This window comes from Symsagittifera roscoffensis, unplaced genomic scaffold (assembly GCF_963678635.1).
Source record: "Symsagittifera roscoffensis unplaced genomic scaffold, txSymRosc1.1 SCAFFOLD_309, whole genome shotgun sequence".
NCBI lineage: Eukaryota > Metazoa > Xenacoelomorpha > Acoela > Convolutidae > Symsagittifera > Symsagittifera roscoffensis.
The window spans coordinates 46323-64533 of NW_026970735.1; the positions used below are offsets into that span (position 1 = coordinate 46323).

General features: G+C 40.8%; 1 protein-coding gene across 1 annotated transcript; it reads left to right on the forward strand.

Annotated features, from left to right (window-relative positions):
• The first annotated feature begins 1958 nt into the window (after positions 1-1958).
• Positions 1959-6336, forward strand: LOC134855935 (neo-calmodulin-like). The gene is made up of 3 exons (XM_063872316.1): positions 1959-3026; positions 3223-3558; positions 6132-6336. The coding sequence occupies exons 2-3, from the start codon at positions 3251-3253 to the stop codon at positions 6307-6309; spliced, it is 486 nt and encodes a 161-aa protein (XP_063728386.1). The 5' UTR covers positions 1959-3026; positions 3223-3250; the 3' UTR covers positions 6310-6336.
• The last annotated feature ends 11875 nt before the right edge of the window (positions 6337-18211 follow it).

The window sequence follows — 18211 nt, forward strand, 5'->3', positions numbered from 1 at the left end:
GGAACAATACGGGTCTGTATTATGTCATAAATTTGCTATCTATGTCCAGGTTAAGACAGGGGGATGTTTTCACCTTCTGAAGGATTATTTTTAAGAAGGAAGTATTCTTGCAGGCTGTGCAGGACCAGAGGTCCAAGATGTTGAGAGTATATTGATTCAGGCATTTCAGACCGAGTGCTTCTGAAAGTTTGGTATCGGCGATGTCTTGGTTGGTTTATTGAGGGGTAAAAAAGGACTATCAGACAAAAAAATTTGGCAAAATTTCATAATGAAAACGTAAATTACACCAGAAGTTGGGAACAATTGCATAGCAACAGTGACAATATGTTGTTGTTGAATAACAAAACAAATTTTCGGCTTTTTGGAATGGTAATCCTTTTTTTGACTTGTCGGTCCTTCGGCTTGTTGGCCTACCACCGATGTATGTGTCCTCTTAAAATTGGGCTTTTTATTGACCGCTTTGGTTATTTCCACGAATAACTATTTTAAAAATAATTTGGATGGGTTGCCGAAACGTCACAGTCCTGGATCCATTAAAGTAGCATAGCACTTTCCAGAACTTCACAGAAGCGATAAAGTACATACAGGTCCCGAGAAATTGACGCCATATTTTCATTAAAACTTTGTTGTTTCTTGATTTGAGAAATTAATTGAGATAATTTGTTACTCTAGAGAAACAGCTGGTGTGAAATTGTGGTAACAATTGTGCTTGCTGGCATGCCCCGATCACTATGGAAGAATAAGGAACCGCTGCAAGAGATGATCCATAAAGAACCAAACAGGTTCCATAAAGAACCGCATTTCCCTTCTTCCTCGACCCAATGTTGAATCTACCCCAGGCATTTTATTTTATAAATTTGTCAATTGGTATTGCGTACAAAATGTATTACAGAAAAGAATAGGTGGTACTGAATCAATTTTTTAATTAAAAATTCAGAAAACGCCCTCCCAGAATACTTTACTCTCAACAACGAAAAAAATTAATAACCAAGTTTGAAATGTCTGTTTCTTTTCATAATCCCTAATGTAATGAAAAAGAGTGTAAATAAACAACCAGCCGAAGTGAAAACTAACTAAAAAAGGGTAGAGCTTAAAAATCAACCAAAAGTTAAAACACTTTAGTTGAAAATTGTCTGATTTTCGAAGCTGATGCTTATTTACTCATTATTTTTGGCTAGTTTATATGCTCAGCTGATTCACACTGGAACTGGTTTGTTTTCGTCCAGTAAAATAGCTCCAAATTAAAAAGACTGCATTTTCAAAGCCAAAAAAGGTAGCGCAATAAATTATTAAAACTTCAGGATAACTTTAATGTTCAAGGAAACTTTTGGCTCAATTTTGGCATAATATTAATCAGAACTGATCCGCAGTTGAAGGAAAACTGATAATTTTGAAAACCCAGCCAAGCAAAACCTTTTTTTTCCAAAACCCACCGTTATTTTTCGATCCCCAGCGAATCAAGTACTTCAAAGCATTCAGACTACTTTACCACCAAGCTGATAATCAGGCCGATTAGAGAAAGAAGGCGATTTCTGATTTTAAGTAGTTTAGGGCATATCTAGCTATTTCTGAAAGAATAGAAATTCTCCCAACACGCATGAAAAAAAACACTTGAAATTTTGAAAAAAAATATATGTTTGATGGACTTTTTGCAGTGAATTTCTGGTCACAGCATTCTCTGCTTTTGCACAGCAACCATGTGAGATTTTCTAAATTTACTGTTTTGAAAATCAGCCGACTTAAAGAACTAAAAACTTACTAATTGAGATACATAATACTTCCAGGCAATTACCAATCTCCGGGTCATCCCATCGATCACTTCAGCCAGCATTGTTTGGCTTTAATCAGATCCAACTGTCCTGGAATGGGCAATTATCTTCTCTATTTGGACTCAAAACCAGAAAAACTTTGTGACGTTGATTAGAAACTTCCATATCAATTTATCTTTTCAGTACCTGTATTGCAAACTTCTCAAGTTCATTGTAATTCAGAGCAGAAAAACCTGAAGAACTTGTAAAATTTCGTGTCCTAAAAATTTGAACTTTCCAAATATTTTAGATGAATTCTTTTAGCAACCTAATCAGATTGGCTTTACTCTCTCATTCTAATTCTATTAGAACTCTAACTTCAGCTGAAAAGATTCCATTGCGAGTTTAAATTGAAAAGTTTTTGCGTCATCAGAAGTCTCAGTCAGAATTGCTTTTTCAAAATGAAGGATACCGAATTAATTCTCCTCAGCAAATGCCCTTGCTTTTAATCCATTACTTAGCGTCAAAATCAGGGCGGGTCGTGATTTCTTAATTCAATGCAAGCTTTGTACTTACTTTAAGCTCCGAATCATACAAAACAATTGTGGCGCTTGCGGATCTTGCTCAACTAATATTTTTTTTCTGATACAAAAGATTTCACATTCAGTCTTACGTTGAGCTGAAAAACTGCCAGAGGCTTAAAAAATACCTTCAGATTTCAGATATAGGAGGATAACGTATTATCAATTATCGCGGTTCTATTGAATACTAGAACCCGCACTTTATAAATCTCTTCGCCTATTTTCCCTAAAGATCAGTTTGGTATAAACCCAACTTAATGAGCTCACTTTTTACCACCTCTGAATGGCGCCAAACAATCGTCTCCAGGGGAAAGTACGCGGCATTTGTTCAACTTTAGAAATTGAAATTCATTATTTCAAAGTTTAGTTTGCAGTTCCTAGCAATAAAGCAAATTTCTCCTTCAAATTTTACCCCGAATAGCCAACTGCAGCTCGTTTAATTCCCAAACGCTTCCTGTTAACAATTCAAAATCCAACAACTTTGACTTAAATTTAATATATGCACGTTCAGATACCAAGAGACCTATAATGCAATTGAGCAAAGCACTTTAGTCAATTCAAGGAAACTACTAACTTGTGCTGTTAAAAGAAAAACGAGATATAACGTTACTCCTAGCCGGCAAACAACCAGGCATTCCATATTAATAATTCAAACTTGCAACTGGAATATTCGCCACAAAACACTCACTAAATCTAGGTAAGAAGTTGACATTTTACACTTCATAGAAAGGTCACTTTTCCTCCAACAAACCGTGATTGCATAGGTATTCTTTCAACTCGTACACAAACGGAGATTTGAAACAAATGATGAAACTTTTTCAACATTTTCAACACAGCCTTTTCTGCAATCAGTAAAAAATCACAAAAAAACTTCAACAATATTCAAATTTCAGATCTTGCAAACCATAATCAACTACTAAAATGGCCAAACCTGAAGCAAACGACAGCCCTACTTCACCAAACCCACCGGGAACTAGAGAACAGGAAGAGGAGCTGCGAGATGTGTTCACAGTGTTTGACAAAGACGGCGACGACCGCATCACGACACTCGAGATCAAGCAAGTTCTGTCTGCTCTAGGACGAAAAGTGAGTGAGCAGCAAATCATGGAAATGATCTCGTCTGTTGACCTGGACAGTAATGGGTCAATCGATTTCGAGGAGTTCCGCGAAATGATGTCTCAAAGGCGTTCTGCCACTGACTTCGAAACTAAACTTCAAAATGCATTCAGGTAATTTTAATATCTATAAAATATTCATTTTTGACATTAGGCAAGCTTTACCTTTTTCACATAATTGATCTTAATCTAAAGTAACACACAGAGGCGAAGCAGAGCTCTGTATCATTTGCGACACAACAATAACATGCCAGCAAAAAATGAGATTGAATCCAATGCGTTAACAAAAACATTTCAAAAAAATGCCGAAGTATTAACGAAAAAATTTCCCACGTTTGTCACGAATTATGTTCAAGCATGTCGAGAGCATAACCGCCAACGTTAAATAAGCATTCAGAAACATTTATCGAGCGGCAACTAGGCCGACAATACTTGAATAGACGTCTATTGCGCCCAAAAGCTTTGAGTTATTGAAATTTTTTTTAGCTATTAAGCCATTTAACTCTATGCTTTGGAAAGTAAGCTGAAAAAGATAAGAAAAATGATTGGCACAGAATTCGGTTTACCAGTAAAAAAAATTCAATTTCCAAACAACTTTGGACCCCAAGACTCTCATTGTACCACTAGACCAAATGAAAACGGGCCGAGAACAAATTCAGGTTTTATAATGAAGCAAAGTATTTTTGTTAGATTTCTAAGAAAAATTATATAATACAAAGAGTTCCCTATTACACGTACACTTGCTATCGCAAACATGAACTCAGCAAAAGAGTTATTAGATGAAGTTGGGTTGCTCTGGCCTTTTCTAGGGGGATGAAACTTAGGATTGACTTTTTGCCAGTCAAACTATGACACCTTGTGCTTGATCATGTCAGGTACATTTGTAATCATTATGATTCTTTTCATAGACTCAAATAAGGATACAATTCATGCTACGAGCCTAACTATAGGGGCCTCAGCTTGTTAAAAATAGCACAAGTAAAGCTTAAACACTATTAAAATGTAGATGGATAAAAATGTTTAAACCATGAAAAAAACCGGTTTTGTTCAAAAACTTTTTACTTGTTTTCGACTATTTTATGCACAGCGAAAGATTTCGTCCTCCGCTTCAAAACATAATGAAGTTGACAGAGAGGGTAAAGGTCAGATACACAGAGCCTCCTTTTCGAATCAGCCTTCTAAACAACCACTTAGCGGTAAATAAGTTTTCAGCTAAAATCCGAAGACTTGTGTTTCTCACCACATCCAGGCATTCATATTGTTCCAATGGAATTATGGTCCAAAGTTTCTTCGCCTGATTTTGGGTACCTCAAAAAGCTCGTAAGAGTTCAACTAATATAATATAAAAGTTCTCTTGATCGAGATTTGGAATCCCAAAATAGTCCAAAATTTCTCCCAGCGTAGAGAAAAAAACTATTTGAAACTTTGAAGCATTTTCGAGACTGAAAATTACAAAATTATCCATTTCTTTGGTTAAATTAACTTGATACCTCAAAACTTGTTTCTTTCTGCAAAAAAAACGACCAAAATTTTTTTAAAAATTCTGAACATCCGAAAAAATTGTAAAGCATTTCTATTTCTACTTCATGTTTCTTTTTTGCAAAAATGACCAAAATCTGAGCCCAATGCAATTCTAGTACAGAAGCCTAACCGGCTAGACTACTTCAACACAGAGGCGCAGCTGACCGTAAAGATACTAGACAAGAAAGACGCTCTGTCGAAAGAATTCAAAAATGCCAAAAAAATAGATCTATCAAAATGAAAAAATAGATGCCCTTTTAGCTCTTTAAATTTCTAGAACGATTTACGATTGGAGCTTTTTTGATAACATTAACCTAAATTGAGAAAATTGGATCAAAAGGTGAAGTTTTCATTCCGCTAGAAATTTAAAAATTAAATTCCACTTTCGAAACTAGAAATCGTTCACGTCTTTTTTGCGTCATTTCCACGTTCGTATTTGGAGAGTGCTATTCACGTCACCTTCAGCAGATCAATATGAATTGAACTCAAAAAGTGCATATAAACTTATGTGCATTCATAAATGCATCAATATGTATCTATGCGCATATGTAGTTAATAGAGCATTAAGACTTTTTCGTGAAAAAAAAAACAAAAAAATCAGCAAGACCTATATAAGAGTCTTCACTAAGTTAATTACTCTTGAATAAAACTAGCCAAGACAATAGAATGTAAAATTAGCATGGAAAGAAAATTTACGAAGCGGTAACAAAGCCGAAAATATCTTAGCAGAAACCCTTTAAGCTGAAAAACATTTAAGACAAAAATTTATTGATTCCCCTCACCCTCAGCAAACAAACATTTTTTGCTTGTCGAACAACGAAATATGAGGCCAATAAACCGACATAATAAAGGCCGAAATCTACCAAGCCAAAAAAAAAGAAAAAAAATGAATTTTTAACAAATCGATTTGGTAAAAATACAAACGACATGGAAAAAATTTCGAACAGTACAGATCTTTAAAAATATATCTGTAGCGGTAAATTGGTTGCTAAGAAGCTTCCAGAAAATTAGTCCATATGAAAATAGTCATGTGAAAAAAGTTATTTACGGAAAACAGTCTAGTACCCGATTGCAATATCCTTGCTTATCGCCTAAGTGAACAACCCTTTGAGAAAAATTGTACTGATGTAGCATATTGTAATTCAAACAATATTTTTCGCTTTCAGACTGTTCGATCAAAATTCAGACGGAGTGATTGATGAAGATGAGTTGAAATGCGTACTGAACAAGCTTGGAATAGAAGCGAATGACGAAGAAATCCACGAGATGATTGTAGTGGCTGACCTCAACAAGGACGGAAAAGTGGACTTCAGTGAATTCAAAGCAATTTTATCGACAAAGTGAAGAATGCTTCCTGACAAACTATTGCCAACTTTTAATTATATATAATATACGGCTTCTTGTATGAAATATTTGAATAACTAACTTTTGTAGCAACTCACTCGCTTAGCTAAACTGTTAGACAACAATCCTAATCTTTAACACAAAAAAGAGGGACCATTCCTTTATACCACCACTATTGCACAGGATAGACGGGGTACCAACAACGCTGAACAAAAGTATTTAGAAAACAACCCATGACAAAAAATCCACGGCTTACCTGGTCATCTAAAATCAACCTTCTCTACACTTCTCTACAATTCCGAAATGACATGCCAATGAAAAAAAATTACAAGATTAAATCAATGCACAGAGCAAAACAAAAAGAAGTTTAAGTGCTTGTCTGTGGCGTGTGTGAAGTGCTATGAGCTATTTGCTTTTATGAGTTTCGCCCAATTTTCCAAAAATGCTACAAAAGGGTGGAAAAGGTAAAGTTACGTGAATTATAAGTATATTTTGCAGAAAATTTCTATCAGATGGGTAATTTGATGTGAATTAATAATTTGATTCACTTTAATTTTCAATTAGGGCTCCCCTATATTCAGGTTTATTAAGTTTCTATAATAATTTTTTCACAACACACAGTTGAACACAGCGTGCATTTGTAAGAAGATTTGAGCTTTTCACATTTAAAACCAATAACTTAAATATCAAAACTTATTTGAACATGAAGTTTATTAGATACCGGGTCGCAAATGACGAAAAACCGCAAGCACAACAGCAAAACAGCTAAACAAAATGTGCAACAATGTCCATGATTGAAATGGTTAATAGTTTTTGATCGATTCGAATGCTCAATTTTATTAAATAGTTAAACTTATTAAATTGTTTCTTATTAAATGATGGTTGGAAAGAGGTCTAACATTACCTCTATTGATGTGGATTTTGACTAGTAATACCTCTATTGATGTGATTTCTGAAAAAACTAATGGCCCAGATGGTGTTCCATCGATCTTCTACAAAATGTGCGCAAAGACAATCAGCAAGTCCTTGAGGCAAACCTTCGAGAAGATTAAACAAATTGCCACTTATCATTAAGTCTGGAAGCAATCGCATGTGAGTCCAGACTACAAGAAAGGCAATAGATCAAATGTGAAAAACTGTAGACCAGTCTCTCTTTTATGTATTGTCCCCTAAGTTTTCGAACGATGTATATTTATTCACTAAAATTCAACTATACCAACACTTGGAGCCATTTTTCAGTCGTTATCAATATGGTTTTCGTAAAAAGCGTTCATCGGTGAGTCAATTGGTTGTCTATCTGGAGAAGGTTTATAGGGCTTTAGAACAAGGGACTAAAGTAGATCTGGTAAATACAGACTACGAAAAGTCATTGTTGATCACGGTCAGTTACTTGATGAATTATCTTACCTTGAAGTTACCGGAAGACTCCTGCTGCTTACTGAATCGTATTTAACCGACAGGTCAGAACACGTAAAAACTGGGGGATATCATCTTCTCCGAAAGATGTAACAAGTAGAGTTCCTCAGGGATCCATAATTATGAGTTTATTTTTTAATGCTTTTTTCAACTACCGGCCGTACTGCTGTGGAAAGTGTTTGTCACTCTTCTGTACAGATGAAGCCAAACTTATTATTTTTGTGACATTCGACCACAATGTACGAAAATGCAGTTTCGCAATCGAATTTTTATCGATCAGAGAATGAACATCTAACCGGGAAGATTGATGGTTTTAGTGAACTAGCGACGTTAGTTGAACGATTGGACAAATCGGGAAGGGTTAGTTTTAACTGAGATGCTTATTTTTCAAATTTCGATTTGGACGTGAACGACACGTAACCTTTTTATATTTCGCACACACTGAACCGGCGAAAACACAACAATAGCCGCAGTGGAAACAACTACCAAAAAACGGCAACAGATTGAAATTGTAATTGGAGCTTGTCAGGAACCATTCCGAGTTGTAACAATTGTGCTGTTACAATCGTTACAACGTAGAACCCTAGAGAAAAAGGAAGGGTTGTAACATTCGCCCGGAAGATACATATCAACGGAAAACAAAACTAAGTCTTAAGACGACTGGCTAACGTCTGAACAGAGCTTTGCATGCTTTTCACCGTCTCTACCAAGCCAGTACTTTCGGTGGTCTTTCTAACATCGGGTCGACAAAAACGTTACTGTTCTCCGGCTCCGACCAGAACGCTCAAATTAACTTAATTACATGCAAATAGTGAGCTCATGGCTGGGTCTCAGTATCCCCAGACCACGAGGTCACTCCTAAATACAGGGTTACTACTTATTATATTACTATTGTTTTTGTTCAGTAGATAAAAATCATCATCTCCATCGAAGATGGATCAACCCTTTCCCCCAACTCCTAGCACCTCATCCTTGTCAAAACTAATCCAAATATCAGTTAAATTCAAGTCAGGACATGACCGGATACTAAAAGTTTATATAACAGGCTAAAAGTTTCAGTCCCGAAACCCTTCCGGATCCTTGAATCCACTGAATCAAGCTCCTTAAGTTCGATTTCACGGTAACACGGAAGGCTGGTTTTCACCCTTCACCGTTGTTCGCAACGGCCTTGCAACTATTGTAGCAGCACAATAGTTGCAACTCGGAACGTTCTCTGTAATTCGTTGTCGTTTTCTTTAATCTCGATTTTCGTTCTGTTCGCAATCACAGATAAAGTTGTTCTCGTCAGCGCAACTAATGTTGTTGTGTTTTCTCTCTCGTTTTTTGTTAAAATGGCCGTTTCAGCATTTCTCAGAAATGTGACGTCATCATTCGAATTTTTGAAATTTTAAAATACTAGAATATTCCAGCCCTCACCGTCTGGCCAAACGTTCCAATAACGCTCTTAGTTCTTAAAAACCACCAATCCGGAAGGCTTACTGCTAAAATTCCGAATTCTGCAGAGATTGCATTTTTGACATTCTGGTCGAATGTCACATACTCCCCGGACAGTCCGGTCAATGTCCTCATTGAATCGCGCAATGTTCATAAAATGGTTACAGTGTCATCGAACAGAATTTACAAAATGCAGGAAATTACTCTTATCCACGTCACCTCGACTCACTGCAGAATATAAATGGCATCATACTACATCATTATAGCCTTCAAATTCTCTCATTAATCTGCACATTGAGGATATGTCTTAAGATAAAACATATTTTCTGACTCCCAGTGTCAATGTCCCGATTAAAACTTTTTCTCTTAGATTTAAAAGGTGTCGGCTTGCAGGACAGTCCTGCCAACCAACAAGCTAAAATTATCCTACTATGCTTCTTCCCTTCGGAAATCTTGCTTGTTATTGTCCTGCAATATTAAAACTAAGAAACTTTGTGGTTAGAAAGAACAATGAAACAATCTCCCTCTTCGAGAGATTACTCAAGCCTTCCACGTCACCACAAAGTGATCAGTCTTCCTAAGTGATTAAAAACAATCATGCAGGCTGGAATATTTAAATATACTCTTCCCTTAAGCCTTTCCAAATAAATAATAAGTGAGTGTCTCTAAAGCCACTTCAACTAAAATCAAAATGCAAATTTATAAATGCAACAACTTCAAAACTCAACTAAATGTTTCAGTTTTCAATTACAACTTGGTTGCTTGGTTTCTCACTTGAGTTTTTCAAACACATAAAACAATTCTGAGTTTTAACTTTTCTTCATCACTCCTTTGTTCTCTTCTTTTTTCGTCGTTTAGAAGTTCTAAAACTTCTAAATTTTTCTAATTTTCTTTCTCGTTGCCTCTTGTTTCCTCGACCATTCATCAATGTTCCATTTCTTCCTCCTGTGATACTGACTCCGCACTTTCAGTTTCCGTATCTTGTAACACGTCGTTAGCTATCCTGACGCTGTTGGAAGCCGTCCTCCAACACTTCTGCTCTTCTACCCTCTGTTTACAGCAAGGTAGGGGATCCACGTTGGATTCTCTGTTTCTGCAGAAACTGTTGTGGAGACACAACGTCACGTTTATCTCCAAATCTTCTCTCAGCATCTCTGCCTTCTCATTTCCACTACGCTCACTCGTCCTGGAAATTCTTTTCACGGCGGTGGTCACTCAAGGTGTCACTAGGATCCGGGATTGTTACTCGATTTGTCTCTGCTGGAAGCCGTGTCTCCGTTGTTTGACTCATTTCTCGAGGTGTCAAGAGCTCCATCGGGGACTGCCCACGAGGAATATCCCTTGCAGGTATCACTTTCTCCACGGCCGTTGTCAACGCCACCTGCTCCGATCGCTCTTTGTATTCCTGCCTTAAGCGCTCGATCTCTTGACCCTGCTTTTTGTTGCAGTCTTCAAACAACTTTCTCCACATGTCCCGATCTTCCTCCATTTGGAGCATGCTTCTGGTCATCTCGTCCAGCTCCTTCTTTGTACTTTTCAGCTCATCGTTCATCTCGTCCAGATCTTGTATGGTTTGGTTCGTCTGAACCTTCTGTGTTACTTTCGCCCTTTTTGGTGGCACAGCTGCTCTCAGTGGTGAACCAGACGAGGTCGCCTCGCTGTTCATCTCCCGATGCATTCTCGTCAACCCAGGTTTAGGCTTAGAGGGCATTGGCATCTCACCTGGTTGGTAAGTCCTAGAACTTCCCAACCCAGGCTCATTCGCCAAGTCACTCCCTGAGAGAGCCCCGTTTCTCCACCTCATCACTCTCATGTTCGGGCGGTCTAGTACTCCTCTTTCTCCATATGATGCCATCAACAGGACTTCCGTGGGGCGGTCCCCACGGTTGTCGTGCCCCAAGATGTTGATCAGGGCGGTCAGCAACATGACCACCTCTGGGTCCTCCAGAGCGAAGTCTCGTTCGATCAGCCGACGATAGATCGCATCTACCATCGGTCCTACATATGCCTCTGCCAGGTCCATCAATTCATCCAAGTTGAAGTTATCCATTCTATTCTTTCAAGTTTGATTCGGTTTTGATTCCAAGATTTCGACTCAAGTGAGTAGTTAAATGATCAATCAGGATCTAGAAAAGAAGTCGCAAATATCACACTTGTCAGTTTCACCTTAACATATATCGTTAAAATTTGCTTATAAACAGTTCAGATAAAAAGATATTTATCCTAAAATTTATTAAAATCAATTGGTTTCTAAAATTTTGGAATTCGACCTAAGATTGGACAATCCAAACTTTGGATCTATTCCAAAGATCGTCATTTAGTTGTTCATGGTCACTAACCCCTACTTACCCATGATCTTAATAACCTAACACATAACATAACATAACACACATATCATACATTACACACAACTTGATCTTTGGCCTAACACTCTCTCGCACATCACTCAGCCTATACCTAAGTAATACTTCTTATGTAGATACACTCGTATGTTCGTATCAGAGAATATCACGTGTACAAGCGCGTACAATTCCCGAGGATGCAGTCTTCCTCTGTTTGGATCGTACACTGGAAGCGAGAGCTCCTTCACGTCCATTTCTACAAGGAAGTCCCTCAGCCTCGTCAAAGACAAGACTAGGTTTTCTGGGTCCACGTGCTGCTTCTCTGTCGCCCTCGTTACCAAGAAGCATAAGTATTTTCCCGGTATCTGCGACGCCGCCGGAGGTAAGGCTGCTACGCCCCCTATCCCTGGTCTTTGCTTCCAAAGGAAATCCACGTTTTTGTATTCTCTCTTAAAATCTGCCGCTAACGCTGTCCTAAAACTCATGTCTGCGGTGATTGCTATCGCACATGTTCTGTTTGTGAGTATGAAATCACTGTCTGTTAGTATTATGTTACTTGAATATTCATTTGGTAAGTTAAAATATGACTCAACTACCCTGCCTATGTCAGGTTTCTTAGGTTCTTCGCCTGTTTCTGCTTCTAAGTCTCCTGTTTCTCTTGCTATTCTCAATTTTTTTATTATCAGGTTTTCAGTGTGGGTAAGTCCTACCCTCACTCCCCGGACAAAAATATCCATCGGCGTCCCCGTCGATCGCATACCGGATATCAAATCAAGGTTAGAAGCTGGAATGAGGAGTTGTCCTTCCTGGGCAGCCCAGAAGGATCATCTCGTTCGGTCTTAATGTATTTCGCGCTTTCACGATCTACGTCTTGAATCGTAACGCTGGTCTCTTTAGGGTTTGATGTCATTTCGTTCAGCCACTCTAAGACACGCAGGTTCGTCAGGTCTTGTTCATATGACTGCTGTTGCTCATCGTCGAATTCTACCTCTGGTTTCGACCAGTCGTCAACCCACTCATCGGCGTGATCATCGACTATGTCAATGTCTTGTGACACAGTTATTTCCTCTAAACCCACTACTTCCTCCACTATTTTCTTTAGATCTATCCTATCCACTACAAAGTCGTCACCGTAAGGATTGTATTTCTTTCTTGGTCTCGTCCCGTTCTTCTGACGAGTCTGCATGGTGAGCGGAAGATCCGGTTCCAAGTTCTTGGGAACCTCTATCTGTTCTGGATCCTGCCAATCTTCCTCTGCGTAGGGTAAGGTTTCATCGTCCGCTTCGATCCGTTCGTTTGGATCCAGGTCCAGCGGTGTATCTGTACCTTCCTCTACGATTTCGTTTCCATCGTTCTTCTCCCTGGTGCCTTTTTCATTGACCTCACAAGCAGGATTCATCATTAGATAATCCCCTTCTTTCATGTCTGCAGGTATACACCAGTCTTCTGTCGATGGATTGTGTGGCTTGATGTTCTCGTAGTGGGCGGCTCGGCCAGTACTCAGTCTATAAAAGCGTCCCTCCTGGTGCACCTCTGTAATCATGAAGGGTCCCCTCCATTTTGTTAGGAGCTTTTTTGTCCCTTTCGGTGGTATAACGTTCTGAAATACCCATACGTAGTCTCCCACCGAGTAAACTTTTGCACCAGCTGCTTTCTTGTCGAATCTTTTCCTCTGCCTTGCCTGTGCCTGCTGAGTGTTTCGTCTACACAAATCGTTCAACTCCTGTTGGCGTCTGATCACATCCCTCACGTAAACCTGTGGAGATGTTTTCTTTCCCTCATACTCTGGGTAGAAGAATGTCAAAGGTAAAGACTTCTCGTGTCCCGTCAGCATCATGTGTGGACTGACTACAGTGGTGGAGTGTTGCGTGCTATCATAAGCTCCCATCACCTGTGGAAGGTATCTGTCCCAATCGGTCATGTACCTGGAACAATCTACCCTCAGCATCGACACTAACGTCCTATTCTGTCTTTCCACTAGGCCATTCGTTTGAGGGTGGTATGTCGTGGAGTGAGCCTGAGCGACCTGTGAGCGTCTCATAAGCTCTTTCGTAAGCTCTCCTACGAAAGCTGTTCCATTATCCGATTGAAACGTCATCGGACAACCATGTCTTGCTATCCACGTATTGATAAGGTGGTCGCATGTCTCTTCCGCCGAGGCAGTTATGCAGGGCACGGCCTCTGCATACTTCGTGAAGTGATCTATCATGACCAAGACTTGGTTATAACCGCTGTCTGTCATGCATATCTTCTGGTGATCTATCTGCACCACCTCGTTGAATTCAGACGACTCAATCGATTGTAAAGGAAATCGTAATTTCCTTGGATCCTTGACCTGTTGGCATGACAGGCACGCTGTTACCCATTTCTCACATGCCTTTTTCATTCCAGGCCACTCAAAACGCTTCAGGATCCTCTGATACACTTTGTCGGTCCCTTGATGGCCCATCTGATCATGTGACCTGAATAATAGTTCTGTCTGATAGAGTTGCGGTAACACTATCGCGTTATACTTGTATAGGACTCTGTCTTCCTCCCTTCTTTTGCAAGCCACAATCCCGTCCTTGTTCAAATATAACCTCCCTTCCTTTTGCATGAAGTATTGTCTCAGGATGCGATAACTATCTTCCTCGAGGTCCCCTTTATCCGGAGAACCATTCTCAATCCATCTTTTCAGGTTGCTTGTCATGCGATCATTTCTCTGCGCTCTTAGAAGGTCCGAGAGTCTGTATCTCGCCTTCAAGTACGTCTTCATGACCCTCATCTGACTATTCAGCTCGTTGGGTTGATGTGTGTCTTCTTCCATCTTAACGCACCAAATCTTCGCCAACGGTTGTGTTTCTTGTTCAAACGGCTGAAGATCAGTCCTGACTACCTCTTTCTGCGGCAACAGGCTTATCGAGCGTTTCGATACCGCTATTGTCTCCAAGTCATCCGCTGCGTTGTCGAAGATTCTTTTGCTCGGTATAAGGTAGCGATCACTGTCAGGATCCTGGTACACCTCTCTGTCCAGATCCCTCGCCCGAGTTTCCACTAGTAGCGTGTGAATCGCCAGTTCTGACACATCTGATCCCGAGTTCGAATTCCTGTCTGAATAGGTGTCCATTCCTGAGTTTCCTGAATTATCCTCCGTCGAAGAGGTTGTGCTGGAGACTGCACGCTCCTCCAGATCATGTCTGAGCCTTCTTCGCATCCATCTGAACTCCCCGGACAAAACCTTGTTCTCTGGGTCCTGTTTCTCATCAGGAATTTTCTCGTCTATCTCAGACTCCCCGGACAAATTTTCTTGTCCCGGGTGTTGATCTTGTGATCGCTGGTTCTTTTCATCATCCTTCTCCCCGGACAAATAGTCTTGCAGCAGATTTTGTTCTACCTCTTCACCCTCTTTATCCCGGTCTACAAAGGTGACGGTTTTCTTTCGCTTGCTGCTCCCCTGTTCTTTCTGTCCGTAAGAAGTACTGGTTAAAATCTCTTGGGGTATTGAGGATACTAGTTGCTGAACTATTGTCCTACAATCCCTCTCGTTCTCTTCGTGTTGTCGTCTGGACGGCATGATCTTCACCTTCTCCCTGACTGTTAGCGATGCCACTGCTGTTGTCCACTCGGGGTCATCTCTGGTCACTTCTCTTTCTAACAATCCACCCAGCATCCGCATCACTTGTGGTGTGACTTGCACCGTTTTATCCAATAATGAGAGGCTGTTTATATTCATGTGAGAGAGTTCTTGCTGGACCAGGTTCGAGCGCAGCAACAAATCCAAGGGGACCGGGTCCCCCTTGGACAGGATCTTTATCTCGGCTGCTTTCTCCACAGGTAACTCAGGATGCCCTGGAATTGGATGTCCAGACTTATCCAACCATCTCGTTAGGGGAAGCGCTTCATAAGTTTCTTTGTCCAGAAACGAGAATCCCTCCTTCATTTCCGCCTGATTGGCCTGCTTCTGCTCCAATCTTTCATAGAACTCAGTTTTCTTGCTGAGACTGTCAGCATTCTGGTGTTTATCACGCATCCTATTTTCGATTATCATATGGTAGCCATCCAATCTTACTATCCATCTACCAATATAACTCTGATCCATCGAGTAGGCCTTCAACCAGGATAACGCTCTGTTGTCCACGCGTAACTTGAAGGGAGCGCTCCCCAAGTATGCACGGTACTTCTCCACAAAGGTGACTACTGCAAACATTTCTGCTTTTGGTGCGCCATATTTCATCTCTGTGTCACTCAAGACTTTGCTGCCGTATGCAATGGGACGGAGAACTGTTCTTCCGTTCCATTCTTGCTCTTGATGCAAGATTCCTGAGATGGCCACCACCGATGCGTCTGTGTCGAGAACATACATGCCCTTTTCTGTAGGCATGCCCAGCACTGGCGCTTCGCACAGTTCCCGCTTTATGTTCTCGAAAGCAACCTGTGCCTCATCGTTCCATTCGAACTTTTTCCTTTTGTTGCGCATCAGCTTCTGCATCGGGTACACCTTGTCCGCATATCCTTTTATGAATTCTCGGTAGTAATTGGCAAACCCTAGGAAGCTCATGAGCTGTGTGTCCGTTCTTGGAGCTTTCTATGTCAACACTGCTTCCACTGCTTCCGGGTCCGGCCTCACACCATGCCTATCCACCATTCGTCCTAGGTACTTAATCGAGTCCCTAAGGATTTCACATTTCGATGGTTTGCATTTCAAGCCTGCTCTTTTCATACATCCGAAGACCTCATCGAGCCGATCAATGTGATCCTCCAGGGTCGGTGTCGCTATGACTACGTCATCCACGTAACACATCACGAGATTCCCGTACTTCTTGGTCACTCTCGTCAAAGCCTGAGCCATCAGTCTTCGAAAAGTGGCCGTTGCATTGCACAAGCCGAAGGGCATCCTCTTCCACTGGTACAATCCCAATTCGCACGCGAATCCGGTTTTCTCTCTGTCCTTCTTTCGCAGAGGGACCTGCCAGAAGGCAGAACCTAAGTCCAATGTGGTGAAGAACTTGGCATCACCAAGTTTAGATAGGCTCTCGTCTATTCGCGGTATCGGGTACGCATCTTTAATCGTTACCGCGTTCAAGTAACGAAAGTCGCAACAAAATCTAAGCTGCCCCCCTTTCTTTTTCGCCATTACTACCCCGCAAGCCCATGGCGATTTCGAGGGTTCTATCATGTCGTATTCAAGCAACATTTCTATTTCCGCTCGGCACGCTTCCGATTTATGTGGCGTCATTCGCCGTGCGCCTTCCCTATGGGGAACGGCGCCCTCTTCCAGTTCGATTTCGTGTTCGACGAAATTACAGCAACCGATATCCGCCTAATGTTTTGAAAATACATCTGCGTTCCGATTTAGGAGGTCCCGCAATTTTTTGAAATCTCCCTCACCTATTTTCCCTTTTAAATGTTCTATCTCTGGCAAAACCGGTTTGTCAGATTCTAATTCATATGACGAGGGGCGTTCCGGAAAATTCGAGCAGCTTGACAATCCGTCGTCCGTTTCGGATTTCATTGAAAACAATTTATGAATAGATTTTAATTCATTAATCCTCTTTAAAATTTTATCTTTATTGGCATGATAAGGGCAGTTTTTCACACTATATTTCTTCAAGTTTTGTGTCTCCTCATAGTCGGTCCTCATCGGCAAAGCGTAGCCAAGCTTCTTTCCACGCTGGATTGAAACCGTGGTGTCCAGTGTGTTCAACAACACACTGACACACAGTCCGTTTCGCGTTACCGAGAAGCTCCGGCCTAAAATCACCGAACTCTGACTATTTGGATTCGGTACTAAGCAAACCTGTTTACTATCACTCAACGAATTTAAATTTCTCATTCTAAAAATTGTTACTACAGCTTGTCCTGGTTTTAATTTTACTTTTCTATCCAAAAAAATTGGTACCTTGCTTTTGTCTCTTATTATCCTATTAATTGGTCTCTTAACGTACTTTCGGTCCGGGTTTCTAATCCGTATCAGACCGTTGTTCAAGTCGATCATCACGTCAAAATTCCTGACAAAATCTCTGCCCAAGATGAATTGGTCGGTGTCGTCCAGATTCTCTACCACCAGGAAGCTCATCCAAAGATCCCGTCCCCCCATATGGAGGACCGTTATTGGTGTTCTTCCGGCTACGTGGATAGCCCCTCGATTGGCTGCGGCCAGTCGGAGATTCGTTGGAATTAGATCTTCCCGCGTGAAGCCCATTCTTTCCCAAGTTTTTATCGGCATCACACTCACCACCGCTCCTGTGTCCAGAAGCCCTGTGACTCCGATTTTTGTTCCGTTGGTGTCGAGCAGATGTGCGGTCACATCTGCTTCATACCCAATGTGTATTGCGTCTTGTTCCATCATGGCGTCATGGCCTATCCTGCGGACTTTGAGTTCCTCTTCTTTCAAATAGATCTGCCCCATTTGGTCATCATCTGTTGTTACATAAGTCCTGGTATAAATACTGATTCCATCCACAATCAGCATTACTTGATACGGCCCATAGACCTCTAGGTAGCGTCCATGAAGTTTCTTCATGCGAGGGCCACCCGTCGTTAGTAGTGCTCGCACAGCTCTCGACTTGGTGCGTGACTCCACCTGCCTCAGATAATCTGCATATGTGTCCAAATGCATCAAAGTGAACTCGGATGGTTCACTCAGATTTCTGATCACCTGATGTCCAGCCACTGAGATTATCGATTGTATCTTGCTTCCCTGCGGCACCATGCCGAACCTCTTACCGGAG